The sequence below is a fragment of the Solanum stenotomum genome, chromosome 2, assembly GCF_019186545.1.
Source record: "Solanum stenotomum isolate F172 chromosome 2, ASM1918654v1, whole genome shotgun sequence".
Classification (NCBI taxonomy): Eukaryota; Viridiplantae; Streptophyta; class Magnoliopsida; order Solanales; family Solanaceae; genus Solanum; species Solanum stenotomum.
Window position 1 is genome coordinate 71,700,189 of NC_064283.1, and position 14,689 is coordinate 71,714,877.

At 34.4% G+C, this 14,689-nt stretch overlaps 1 protein-coding gene and 1 long non-coding RNA gene across 7 annotated transcripts in view; both read right to left on the bottom strand.

The window, feature by feature from the left end:
- Positions 1–2,284: 2,284 nt before the first annotated feature.
- LOC125855139 (uncharacterized) overlaps positions 2,285–14,689 on the bottom strand; it is a 13,085-nt gene continuing 680 nt past the window's right edge. Inside the window, exons 2-3 of one of the 2 annotated variants that reach the window (XM_049534822.1) lie at positions 5,119–5,308; positions 2,285–3,345 (exon numbers count right to left, since the gene is read on the bottom strand). In XM_049534822.1, coding sequence (XP_049390779.1) covers positions 2,511–3,345; positions 5,119–5,308 — 1,025 coding nt within the window. In that variant the 3' untranslated portion in view covers positions 2,285–2,510. The remainder of the gene's footprint in view (positions 3,346–5,118; positions 5,309–14,689) is intronic. The other variant, XM_049534821.1, reaches the window with a different exon arrangement.
- On the bottom strand, positions 7,577–14,326 carry LOC125855140 (uncharacterized). 5 transcript variants are annotated; one of them, XR_007445460.1, is made up of 7 exons: positions 13,987–14,326; positions 13,585–13,783; positions 10,793–10,942; positions 9,020–9,103; positions 8,823–8,924; positions 8,614–8,739; positions 7,577–7,887 (listed from the first exon to the last, which is right to left on the bottom strand). It is a non-coding gene; the product is annotated as an uncharacterized LOC125855140 (long non-coding RNA). The 5 variants fall into 5 exon arrangements; XR_007445457.1 differs by lacking the exon at positions 9,020–9,103; XR_007445459.1 differs by lacking the exon at positions 7,577–7,887 and adding an exon at positions 7,905–8,219 and having other exon boundaries at positions 8,266–8,739; positions 9,020–10,942.

Sequence of the window (14,689 nt, forward strand, 5' to 3'; positions counted from 1 at the left end):
TGTAAAGTGTTTATCAAAAGTAAATAATGAACAATTATAAAGCAAGAAAAATGTATAAGCTAAGTGTGAACAATTATCAAGCAAGTAGTCGCAATTAATAAGCATGAGAAAAACTGTCATAAATGAAAGAGAAACTCACAGAAGTGTAAGAACACGAAAGCAAAAGAACTTGATAGTAGAAGTCACAACACGACGGGTAAAACAAAGAACTTAAAATCAGCAGTTTAGTATCGATAATTATAAAGATTTTAAGAATTAAAAGCTAAAGAATATTTGGTATCAAATGCTTGATTAGTGTAAAAAATTAATGTTTATGTTCACTGAAGAGAGACCCCTGAATCTCACATACTCTGCTGATCTTCCAGGTAAACTTACAGAGACACAAAAAAAAAAGGCATAGTCTTGAACCATTTAAAATGACTCTTGTTTGACTATTTTTTCTTTTCAGTCCTTTCACTTCGTTCGAGCTCGAAGAATGCATGTATGATCCACAAACCCCTCATCCTCATTGAGAAAATGGTAGTTAATTCCCATGTCACTTCTCATTTTAGCTGGTCGATCTTTTGTATAAAGTTTCACATAAGCTGCTAGCCGTAGGATAANAGAAGTCACAACAACACGGGTAAAACAAAGAACTTAAAATCAGCAGTTTATTATCGATAATTATAAAAGATTTTAAGAATTAAAAGCTAAAGAATATTTGGTATTACTTTAAGCAGATGCTTGATTATGTAAAAAATTAATGTTTATGTTCACTGAAGAGAGACCCCTGAATCTCACATACTCTGCTGATCTTCCAGGTAAACTTACACAGACACAAAAAAAAAAGGCATAGTCTTGAACCATTTAAAATGACTCTTGTTTGACTATTTTTTCTTTTCAGTCCTTTCACTTCATTCGAGCTTGAAGAATGTATGTATGATCCACAAACCCCTCATCCTCATTGAGAAAATGGTAGTTAATTCCCATGTCACTTCTCATTTTAGCTGGTCGATCTTTTGTATAAAGTTTCACATAAGCTGCTAGCCGTAGGATAAAGATCTACTTTAATAATCCAAGACTTATGGTGGAAAAAGTGGTTAACTATCTCGGAAAAATCCATAGCCAACTCCTCCTCTCCTGTTTTAACTCAGTGACATTTTTCAACAAATTATCAGATAATTAAAAAAATTAAGAAGCTACATTAGAAAATTGAAATCGAAAGAGACTGCTTCTTTGGAGAACTTTCACAAACATCTATAGAGCAAAAGCTGAGAAATATTCAAAAGCAGCATGCTTGTTTTCCCTTACTTTTACCGAGAGTATAACGAAAATTATGAATCTAATAAATAACCTCTAATTTCTTTTCCCCTAAATCACACAGAACTCCAAAAAATCAATTTGCAAATATAAGTAAAACTGAAACCCTATGATTTCGTTTCTCGCACATAGAAAATCAACAAAATTGAAGGACGATAAGTATACTTTTCTCTTTAAACGCAGAAAGTATCACCTGACATTCAACTCAATAGAGTTATAAGTGAACACATAAAAGAGAACTTCAACCCAAACAATCAGACCCAAAAGCACAACAATCACTAAGTAGAACACACAATCAAAAAGTGAAGGAGATGCATATCGAGAAACTATAAGCAGAGTTGAGAAGATGTGATGATAACAACGTAAAGTGTTCTACCCGTGCATAGCAGCCTACACAAATCTCTAGAGCCATAGAATCATAAACACATAAAACTTGAACATAGAAATTATTATTAACTGAGAGATTAGATGAAACCAGAGAAAATTATCACAATATATATAAACCAANCCTAACAAAACCCAATTCTTGTCTAAAGAGATCTTTTATCACACACAAAGGTGGGCAAAACAAATTTAAGCTTCAAGTAGTATCACACATAAGCTTTATTAAACATAGTTTCACGGGCAGTGATATTCGATTAGCTCATCAAATAGAATAAATGATCTTGCAGATTGGTTATTGGACTCTCTTGTAAGCCCTCTTCATATCCCTGAAAAATATAACGATAGCCACCTGATCTCGAACTTTAGGAAATGAGTGGAAGAAACAAGCAAATTCCTCCCTAATAATAATAATAAATTGTTGGACAATATAGTTATCAATGACTTGCTTCAGCGTGTGTCAAAAGACGAAAATTCCCTTGACAAATTAAAAAATGACAATAACAAACATGTTGATACCATACTGTTACCCATGCTTCTAATATAGTAGAAAGACGAACATTTAGTTAAACAACCAAGAACTTTTCAAAAAAAATTATAAATCAAAAAGAAACTAAACAATTGTCAAAGTACACTAAATACTCATATAATATTGGACAGTAATTACTGTTACAACTTACGAGAGAAAATATGTTAGGGAGTGTAACTCCCAATGGACCCTGCAGTGCGCGATTCGAATTTAGTTAGAGCGCGCCAATATGAGCTCCGGACACCGGCGTGAAAACCCCCAAAAAAGGGGGTGCTCTACGGGCAAAATACAATTCTCACAATCAAAGAATAAATGGAACAGATATATTGGAGAACTTCCTACTATTGCTACTCTGACTTTCAGCAATTTCCTTCAAACTAGTCCAAGACTTCTTCTTTCTCTTACTGGATGTTGAGACAGTCTTCTCAGCATCTGTCATGGATGAACCATCCTGAGGTTCAGCTTTCTTTTTGGACCCTGTTCTATTTCTTTTCCTCTTCTTCGAATCCAACAGAGAAGTAACCGTAACTGTTGACAATGGAGTTGCAGGACCAGCCATAGGATCATCTCCAACTAGTTCAGATGCAACTATTACATCTGTGGTACTGCCCCCTAAAGCATCGAACTGTTCAGACTTTTGGGTTGCTGATTTAGTAGTGTCAACTCTTGTCTTATCGATACTAGCCACTGACGTATCCAAATGTTCAGACTTTTGCATTGCTGTTTCAGTAGGATCAACTCTTGCCTTATCAGTACTAGCCACTGACGTATCCAAATGTTCAGACTTATGCATTGCTGATTCAGTAGGATCAACTTTTGCCTTAGCGATACTAGCCACTTGCGTGCCCAAATGTTCAGATCTTTGCATTGCTGATTCAGTAGGATCAACTTTTGCCTTTCGGGTTGCTGATTTAGCAGGGTCAACTGTTAAAGTTTTTGTTTTAGCTGGATATAGGCTTTTCATATAGCCTCTTGGGGTTCCTCTCTTTAGATTCCGATGTGAGCAGAAATGACACTCATATACAACTGAGTTCTTCGGGGGAATACCGGATGTCTTGCATTTCTTTCGTGCCTTTCTTTTGTTCTTCTCAATCCGTGCTGTACAATTGTAGCCAGCCTGAAGGATAGATTCACACCTGTGAAATATCAATTATAAGTTAGTAAGCAAGCCTAGAAAAAGGATGAAAAGTCGACAATGACTCATTCAACATGAAGGTGGCCAAAATTCAAAGTGATTAGTATAAACTTTTAAGAAGAATAAATCAACTCCACACATACATTGTGATTTTTAAAATAGGAGAAATCAGAAGAAGGAAAAACAACTTATTGAGCGCTCAGGAGTTAGCTATGTAACACATAAATGTGATGTACTAAAAAAACACGTGAGTGCTCTTCCAGAATCCGAGTCCTGAGATATAAAAAATACCAACTAGGTATAAATAAGATGTGACCAAGTTATTTTTTTGGTTTTCTGTAGTTTTATTTAGTTATTCGTACAACCTCTAGAAATCCATGCAGATTTAGCTAAGCTTAGAACATGGTGAAAGAAAAAACCCTTATGAGTGATACCAACTAGTTGGCTATAGCTTTCCCCTAGGCCTTTGATCTAGTTATAAGAGTGTAGCTCATGATTTGTGGGTTTGACACACATCACAAATTTGAACCCTGCTACAGAAAAAAGCATGCTATTAAAAAAGGAGAGGAGTAGATAACACTCCCATTATTCAATGAGTTTCGGAACGTGCATCGCTGGACTTGGAGGATTTCCCAAATATCGAAAAAAGAAGTTGGTTATGGATTTGATGTTCTGGTTACACTTAGGCGAGAGATTTGATGGAGCACTCACTGACAATTTCACGAGGATTATTGAAACTTCTATTAGAGCACTTGCAGGAGTTGAAGACCCTGATATTGCTACAAAGCAGAAGAAGATATCCCTTTCTTACCGATCAGATGTCACAGGACCTCAAAATTATTCAAGTAGTCGAGCCAACTGGTTCAGGACGATTCACGGGAGTGACATTTCCTGAAGGGAAAGTATCCTGGATAAGAGATAAATTGAACAGTATCATCAGTCCTTTCTCTGGAGCCTAGTCTTGTTCCTGTTTTCCTAACCTCCATGGTGTTCATGTATATTCCTCGTCTAAAGGATGGCCTAGAAATTAAAGTTGTCAACATGCTTAGCGCCGGAGAGATCCTGAGGTGTGTGATCCGGTGCAATTCATCATTGAACGTCGTTTCTACACTGGTTCGTACAATATAAAAAAGTGAGGTCTAGGAGGGTAGAGTGCCGGCAAACCTTGTCCTGACCCCTATATTAGGATACAAAGGTTGTTTCCAATAGACTTGAGAAAACAGTGCAGAGCAGTCCAGAATGAGAATAAACTAAAGTGAAAGCATAACAAAGCATTCTGAACAGTACAACAAAATAATACGATAATCAATGTACAAGAAACAAAAGATAGTAACAGAAATTACAACTACTTGTATGGACGGATAGCAATACAACACATAACTACCTAGTAATGTCCTATAACCTCCTACACTAATTTGTATCCTCCACAAGCTCCAATCTAAGGTCATGCTCTCAATAAGCTAAAAACTATGTCATATCCGGTCTAATCACCTCTCCTAAAACCAATCATAGTCAACCTCTCACACCTTCACACATTTGTGCATCTACATCTCCATGCCTGAACCATCTCAGTCTAGCTTCCCGCATCTTGTCCTCCACCAAAACCATTCCTACCTTATCCCGAATATACTAATCTCTAATCTTATCTCTCTTACTATACCCCTACATCCATTAATGAACAAATATCCATTTTTCAACCCATCACAAAATTAACAAAGTATGTATTCATAAATGCAAGACAAATCAAATAAAATTTTTTATAAAAAGCTCAAACCTTTGACAAGTAAATAATGAAGGGTCAGGTGGAACACCCAAAGACTCAGCTGATACAGCTAATCTCTGCCCAAAAAACGCACCAAGTGAAGGTATGGAACCTTCGCCACTAGCCCAAGTAGCAATATCTTTTATATGCTCCAATTTCAGCATCGATTTCGCATTAACATGAGTTTGTTTCTTCTTCACACCTGATTCTTCTCTTAATGTAATTGAACCAGGTGCTTTACCAACTCCATTCTTCCTCGATGATTTCTTACCCATTATTGCTGTCGCTGGAGTCGGTAAAGGGAACCGCCGCCGACTTCCTTTGGGTACGTGAAGCTGATATAAGCTATATTGGGTTGGCTTTACTTAAACCCCATATTCAAAACCCATGTTAGTTTACGGAAAGAAAAGCAGAAATTAAATTCGAAGGAGAAGTAATATCGAACAAAGAGGCAAAAAGAGAACTCACAAATTGTAAATCAGATCGGTCGACTGAAACAGGAAGCTCCAACAGCAAGCCACACGGAAAAGGGAAAATCTCAGATTGGAAGAAGGAAATCAAGAATTTAGTTCCGATAGCTGAAATAGCTCAAGAGGCTACAACAAGCTGCTAATGTGCACAAGTTTAACCTAAAATTAACAAGAATGACGAATATACATACCCTTGATGACAGGCAGGTCTGATTGAATTTTAAGAAAAATGAGTAGTATAAATTGAAACAGTTAAGCTAACATTGTTGAGTATTTTTTTCAGTTGGAAATGGTTAGAATACATAATGATATGGGCAAATTGGTCCAAGTGTGCAAAAAGATTATAGAGAAAGTACGATGAGATCAGTTTTTGGCCAACAATATTTTTAGCAAATTTACCAAAATGCCTTTTAGGGATCATATTGCAAAAGGTGGGAGTTATGTGACATTGAGTAGAAGTTCAGGATAGTTTTGTCATTTCAAGATCCAAAAAAACAAAGAAGCCCCTTCCCAAGCAAAACAATGAACAAAAAGTAACAAAGAATGACCATATTGCCCTCAAAATTATTTTTAAACACCCTAAGCTGACATGTTGAACAGAGCATTTAAATCTTATTAAATCATATATTTCAAAGTTTAATAATCACCTGTCAAAATACTATTTCTCAAATAAGTGTAAAACCTTTTCAATACCAGTAATCATATCTTGTAAGAATGCAATCATCTCAAATAATCTTTTCAGTATCATATCAAGTAAAAGACTTGTCCCACATGCAAGTTCAAAACATTCAATAACACATTTACTTTATAAACCATGTAAAAATCATGAAATTTGTGAAATACAAATTGTGGTAAGATTACTACTCACAGTACTAGTGCTGAAATACCAAGCTCGTAACTCGACTAATCCGTATGAATCCCTTTGGTCAATCTATAATCACATTCTTACCAATTTCCAGTTAGATTCTATGTTTAAGCTAATTCTATAACTATGTAAAATATTCAACCCTCAAGTTTCAGGTTTGATTCTCAATATGTTAAAGTATCTTATTCTGTAACGATATATTCCTTCAATTTCAGCAGCAACAAGTTAAAAGCTCTAAGTATTCATATCTTGCGGTTGCTCAAACAATTTTCTTGGCTATTACTACAATTAACAACAACTCAAGCCCAGCATTACAATGTAATTCCAACTAATGCTACTGGGAGCATATCTGGCAGTAGGAGTAGTATAAAATATACTTCTATCTATAGGTATTCTCATGCCCAAATCCATTGATCAATCATGTATCTTGATACTCATAAAATAGATAGAAATATATATATATGATTTATCGTTTGTACAACCCTTGCTGCCCAATTATTAGCCTTTAGTAATTAGATTTCAACACCTACTTTGAATGACCTAACTAATAATCTTGGAGGGGCTGTAGGAGAAGAAAAGCAACAATGATTTACCTCGAACCTGGAAGCGAAACCTTCGAATAAGTCTTTTTCTCCTTCTTCTCCCTCACCCTTCCGTTCTTTCTTCTCTTTCGTGGTCCTTCGCTGGAAACAAAAATGCAGCAACTAGCGTTTGTTTCTCCTGTTTTTTTTCTTCGCTGAAAACTACAGCTGTTGCTGCTGCCTAGGGCTTTTAGCCCAATCTCTTTCTTCTTTTTCTTTTAAAAAAATAACTAATGACTTATTTGCCCTTAACTTAAATTATAGGGTATTACAGGCCCAACAATGGAAGTCCACATATTCTTCATTTGTTTGTCTCAAACGACGAAATTAAATAACATATATTCAGATATTCTAATAGATGAATGGCTTAATTTGTGTTTTTATTCCCCGAATTGGCTAAAAAAGTTGCCATCCTTGTAACACAAAAAATGGTAAAAAAATTACAAATCAACAAGAATTCACATGGACAAAATAAAGCTCTCTAAATAGCGAGATGACTTTGGTGCTAGAAAGGTCTAGTGCACATATAACTTGATAATAAAAGTATCTGAAAATTTTAAAAAGAATATATCCACGCCTATTTATACAAAAGAGGAACACAATATTGTAATAGTTGTGAAGAAACAAGCGGAACGCCATACGTTTTTTCACTTTCCACAAAAATAACCAATTTTTTCAACTAACGAAAAACACCACAATGTGTCCCTCCTGCCATCAAAAACTTCAATTTATAAAATTTCCTGAAAACATCCCTCTTATAATCTAGAACATCTGATTAAATTTCTCTGACACATGTAATCCATATTTTTTTGTTAAAAACAACTCATTTGTGTCACCATCTTTGAAGTGAAGTAGCAAGCACAACCTACAAATAAAATAAACAAAGAATAGCATCACTCAAAAAATAGAAACTAATTTGTCACACAATATATTTATCATGACTTAACCTTTGAAAGGAATAGAGAGGACCCAAAAGACAAAAGAAACAAAAGCAATCACAATTATGAAAACAAGTGCATATAAAACTACAGAGTATGTAATCAGATGAGACAATAGTACAACGATTTTGAGACTTATGAACCACCTAGATATTGTTACCAATATCCACTAAGCAACAAAATAAAGCACTCGAAAAATCCTCTTCCAAGAAACCAAAAAATGTTAAATTTCATATGCATAGAAGAATTATTGTATGTTCTAGCAGCGAGAAGGAGAATTTTTTTTTTTTTTTGAAATTGGTAACTTAGCAGCGAGAAGGAGAATTATATTTACAACTACAACATTCTATGTTTTTCCTTCCTGAAATATAAGAATGTCTAAGCAAGTCTACATAAAACCATAGAAAAATGGATAATTCTTATAGATACAATACCCGTGTAAAATAAAATATCTAATTTTTTTTCTTCTTAATATCTATATGTTTGTCATAGAATAACTGAAGGTTGACAGAAAAATAGAATTAAAAAAAAAGGGAGACATAACAGCATATGCAAAGTTGAAATTTGGAAAGAGAAAAGAAGTAGAAAAAGAGAGACCAAAGAAAAATGTTGTGTTTAGAGGCCAAAAGTACAAAAATGAGATTTACAATTACCAGGTGGATAGGATGGATCTGAAAATGTCGGGGTATGTGATGCAACCTTTTGTTCCGGCTAGAGCAACCATTACTATATATAATAGCTATTGTTTTACAGAGAGAGAGAGAGAAGTTCACATTTTGCTGCAAGCCAGGGAATCATGGATGACCAAATATGTTATAATATGCAATCATATTTAAGATAAGATGATTAATGTATAGCTTACTTTGAAATGAGTATTTTGAGACATCCTATACATGTGATGAAGACCTCTGAGGAGGAAGTAGTTGATTTTTTTCTCCTGACAAAGTAACCTGCAAATAGAAGACTGCAAGCAACAAAGAATATAACATTAGCTTGGGGGAAAAGAAAATTTAAGAATAATCAAATTGGAAAGCAAATCAGAATCAAATTTGAGCTTACAAATAGAAGATCCACGGCAACGACGACACTGTGACAAGAAATAATTACAATGATGTTCAATAATTTTTATGTATCCAATGAAATCTACAAATAAATCGAGCTTAAGATCAATATAAACACTTATACAACCTCTATAACGACATCGTGAATCATATCAATTTCACCTCTCATACAGATCTTACTGGTTCAATTATAATAGTTAGTGAGCTCAATAATGATGTAGTAATTGAAATTAGAGAAAAAAGAGTGTGTGAATAAGACTTCACACTACAATTTGCGATAAAAATTATATCTGTCAACTGTAACAAAAGATTATAATGCATGTATTTGATTTGTGATATCCTCCCTTCATATTAGCAAGACTTAAATGCCATAAAGTTATTTCAACCCAAGATATAAACATACGAGCGAATTAACGGTTTACATATATAAATTTTGTATCAATCTATTCTATCAGCAAATGCATTTGCTATTGCTATTGCTATTGCTATTGCTGTTTTCAATGTAGGTGATCAACTATTTATTTTTAAACAGAAAACTATCAAGTATATTTCCGCTTTGTTGTATTGTTGATGGAGATAATATGATAGCAGTACTGAAACAACGAAGGTGAAACAAAACAAAGCAAAAAATATTGAGAAGATTACATAAGTCGTTTCAGAAAAACAGGATCATATAGCTTTGATAAATACATCAAGAGAAGCTAATCTGAAAATATACCATCACCTAAGAAGATTAAGGAAAACAAAAGAAAATTAAAGATAAAAGATTGAATAAAAACTGAAGAAGTCGTGGAGTTTCTACAACTACATGGTGGCTTTCTACAACTACCTGATGGATTTTCAGAGCCACGGTAATGAAAAACCACCCAAAGGCTTAAGCTTATAGACACATGAGAGAACTTGTATGTTAATAGATGAAATATTTAAAAATGACAATATAGTCAGAATGCTAATTTAATCCTTTGCTAATCTTCCATATCGTACAACCAGTTCTTCGAGACATGGAACATAATTGTTCTCCTGCAGAGATACATATTATCCCTCCGAATCAAACCAGAGATACTAATTGTTCTTCTTTATAAAAAAATCCCCAATTCTGTTTCACTGTCACAGAAAAAACCTTAATTCAACTATGTTTGCTCATTGTCACATTTAAGGAGATTTTTCTTGTCAGGTGGCAATAGTCTATATAATCCGCATTTTCTAGCCCTTTTATTAGCATGTTTTTTTCCAATCTTAATCATTTATGATTCCTACAAGACATCTATGCAACTTTTCTATTTTTTGTACTAGATATTTCTAAGGAGTAAGGAATAAGGCATGAAAAGAATACGAAAGTTTGAATTGAGTGCAAAATTGATTAATGTGTATATATGTTTATATGTAGTCACTTGTCACAAACAAAAAGTTAGGTAAAACTACAATATGTACACATAAGTAATTTATAAGAAAAAACCGTAGAAGAGCAAAACTTACCACACCCTGAAAACTATACAAATGTAGAAATATACAAACCACAACAGAGAGCAAAAGACAGGATAGTCAGATCAGAAGTAACAACCTGCTGCAGAGAAAGCAAAAGAACTGAACTATAAAGAAACTAAAAAAGAATAGATCAAGGAGAAACAAAAGCCCACACTGGATTCAAGTTCAGCCAAAAAGATGGGAAGTTGTACTAAATAAGGCTTTAACGATCATCAACATTTTTTACGCCTTTTCAGAACAACAAGAACCAAAAGAGGTGTGAAATGGAACGAATGTATTATATTACCTGTAAGGCTTCTTCAAGAAATGGTTGGTATTTCGAATTCTAAGCAACCCCACAAACAAAATCAGTACAACTCATGCCTAATACTGCTGCAAACAACATTAGCAGCTACGACACTTTCACATTGTCATCGCCATTGCCATCTTTCAATGCCTTTCAAGAAAATCAAAAACCGGAACAATATTAAGAAACAATCCAAATAGTGGTTGGAATATGTTATTTTTTTCGAAGCAACCCTACAAACAAAAGCATCGCCTACTACCTCTAACAATGTAAGCAACTTCAGTTCTTCCTACTTGGAGAAATTGTATAATCAGAATTCATTGACATTGTTTTCAAATAGTGGCCTAAAATCAATTTCTAATATGAATAACTATAATCAAATTCGAGTAATGGAACCAACTAACCATTACAATCCATTTTTACAAGACACATCAACAGAACAGCCCGCAACGCCAAAATGGGTACTTACACAGCTGCAAACATGTTCTTATCAACACATGATTTGTCTGGATTTCAAGCAACAACAATATTTAGTGGTCAGAATTCTACCTTAGTATTGCAGAGCAGAGTGATATGAATTTTGATCCATTTGGGACGTTTCTGAGTAACGATCAGACTTTATTAAGGGGTAACAAATCAGAAGAATTTTTTGGATGAACAATAGTTATGAAGTTAGGCATATGTGCGTAGAGATTTTCTTGGATCAGTCTTAACCCCTCGACATGGAGGGACCATAAGGATCAAAAGTTCTCTGTCAAACAGAGTATACTACTCTTGAATCCACAAACTGTATAGCCATAAAATCACAATCTAACAAACCTCAAGCTTTGAAAGAAGACTCAAGAAGTTTGATCGAAAAGTAATTTCTTTCAAGAAATTCACCACACACTTGTGGCTCAAATAGTTTTTTACCTAAATACCTAACAAAACCCAATTCTTGTCTAAAGAGATCTTTTATCACACACAAAGGTGGGGCAAAACAAATTTAAGCTTCAAGTAGTATCACACATATGCTTTATTAAACATAGTTTCACGGGCAGTGATATTCTGATAAGAAGAGTCAAAAAAATAAAGAGGTAAGAAGACCAAATGAAAAGGAAACAAAACTAAAATTTAAATGTAAGTTTAAACTAATTATAAGTCCTAATATGGATAGCAATGTGTATAGAGCGTGAAATATGGATAATAGAAAGATTGTGGCCTTAAAGAAAGCAACACATTTCATGTACAAACAGTGACCAGTTTTACATCGTGTAGGCAAACAAAAGATGGTGTAAAGTGTTTATCAAAAGTAAATAATGAACAATTATAAAGCAAGAAAATGTAGAAGCCAAGTGTGAACAATTATCTAGCAAGTAGTCGCAATTGATAAGCATGAGAAAAACTGTCAGAAATGAAAGAGAAACTCACAGAAGTGTAAGAACACGAAAGCAAAAGAACTTGATAGTAGAAGTCACAACAACACGGGTAAAAGGTTGTTACAAAGAACTTAAAATCAGCAGTTTAGTATCGATAATTATAAAAGATTTTAAGAATTAAAAGCTAAAGAATATTTGGTATTACTTTAAGCAGATGCTTGATTAGTGTAAAAAATTAATGTTTATGTTCACTGAAGAGAGACCCCTGAATCTCACATACTGTGCTGATCTTCCAGGTAAACTTGCACAGACACAAAAAAAAAAAAAAGGCATAGTCTTGAACCATTTAAAATGACTCTTGTTTGGCTATTTTTTCTTTTCAGTCCTTTCACTTCGTTCGAGCTCGAAGAATGTATGTATGATCCACAAACCCCTCATCCTCATTGAGAAAATGGTAGTTAATTCCCATGTCACTTCTCATTTTAGCTGGTCTATCTTTTGTATTAAGTTTCACATAAGCTGCTAGCCGTAGGATAAAGATCTACTTTAATAATCCAAGACTTATGGTGGAAAAAGTGGTTAACTATCTCGGAAAAATCCATAGCCAACTCCTCCTCCCCTGTTTTAACTCAGTGACATTTTACAACAAATTATCAGATAATTAAAAAAATTAAGAAGCTACATTAGAAAATTGAAATCGAAAGAGGCTGCTTCTTAGGAGAACTTTTACAAACATCTATAGAGCAAAAGCTGAGAAATATTCAAAAGCAGCATGCTTGTTTTCCCTTACTTTTACCGAGAGTATAATGAAAATTATGAATCTAATAAATAACCTCTAATTTCTTTTCCCCTAAATCACACAGAACTCCAAAAAATCAATTTGCAAATATAAGTAAAACTGAAACCCTATGATTTCGTTTCTCGCACATAGAAAATCAACAAAATTGAAGGACGATAAGTATACTTTTCTCTTTAAACGCAGAAAGTATCACCTGACATTCAACTCAATAGAGTTATAAGTGAACACATAAAAGAGAACTTCAACCCAAACAATCAGACCCAAAAGCACAACAATCACTAAGTAGAACACACAATCAAAAAGTGAAGGAGATACATATCGAGAAACTATAAGCAGAGTTGAGAAGATGTGATGATAACAACGCAAAGTGTTCTACCCGTGCATAGCAGCCTACACAAATCTCTAGAGCCATAGAATCATAAACACATAAAACTTGAACATAGAAATTATTATTAACTGAGAGATTAGATGAAACCAGAGAAAATTATCACAATATATATAAACCAACCCATATATTTAAAACTAAATTAAAAAAATATCTGATGAAAAATTAAAACCAAAAGACAATTGAGGTGAAAGCATGCGAAGAACTAAGAAATTAAAGCCAAAAATTGAAAAGAGATGTGTCAAATTACCTAAAAATTGAAGTTGCACTCAGAGAATATGGCAGAAGCTTTTATCTTCCTCTTGATCAGTGGATAGATGAGACTCATGAGAGCACTGAGATGGAGCTGGTGGAAGCAGGCATGAATGCCACGCCCAGTAAAGCCATGACTACATTACCACGTGGAGTAAAGATGGAAGCAAGGATATGATTGAAATGACGAAAATTCCCTTGACAAATTAAAAAATGACAATAAACAGACATGTTGATACCATGTTGTTACCCATGCTTCTAATATAGTAGAAAGACAAACATTTAGTTAAACAACCAAGAACTTTCCAAAAAAAATTATAAATCAAAAAGAAACTAAACAATTATCAAAGTACACTAAATACTCATATAATATTGGACAGTAACTACTGTTACAACTTACGAGAGAAAATATGTTAGGGAGTGTCACTCCCAATAGACCCTGCAGTGCGTGATTCGAATTTAGTTAGAGCGCGCCAATATGAGCTCCGGACACCGGCGTGAAAACCCCCAAAAAAGGGGGTGCTCTACGGGCAAAATACAATTCTCACAATCAAAGAATAAATGGAACAGATATATTGGAGAACTTCCTACTATTGCTACTCTGACTTTCAGCAATTTCCTTCAAACTAGTCCAAGACTTCTTCTTTCTCTTACTGGATGTTGAGACAGTCTTCTCAGCATCTGTCATGGATGAACCATCCTGAGGTTCAGCTTTCTTTTTGGACCCTGTTCTATTTCTTTTCCTCTTCTTCGAATCCAACAGAGAAGTAACCGTAACTGTTGACAATGGAGTTGCAGGACCAGCCATAGGATCATCTCCAACTAGTTCAGATGCAACTATTACATCTGTGGTACTGCCCCCTAAAGCATCGAACTGTTCAGACTTTTGGGTTGCTGATTTAGTAGTGTCAACTCTTGTCTTATCGATACTAGCCACTGACGTATCCAAATGTTCAGACTTTTGCATTGCTGTTTCAGTAGGATCAACTCTTGCCTTATCAGTACTAGCCACTGACGTATCCAAATGTTCAGACTTATGCATTGCTGATTCAGTAGGATCAACTTTTGCCTTAGCGATACTAGCCACTTGCGTGCCCAAATGT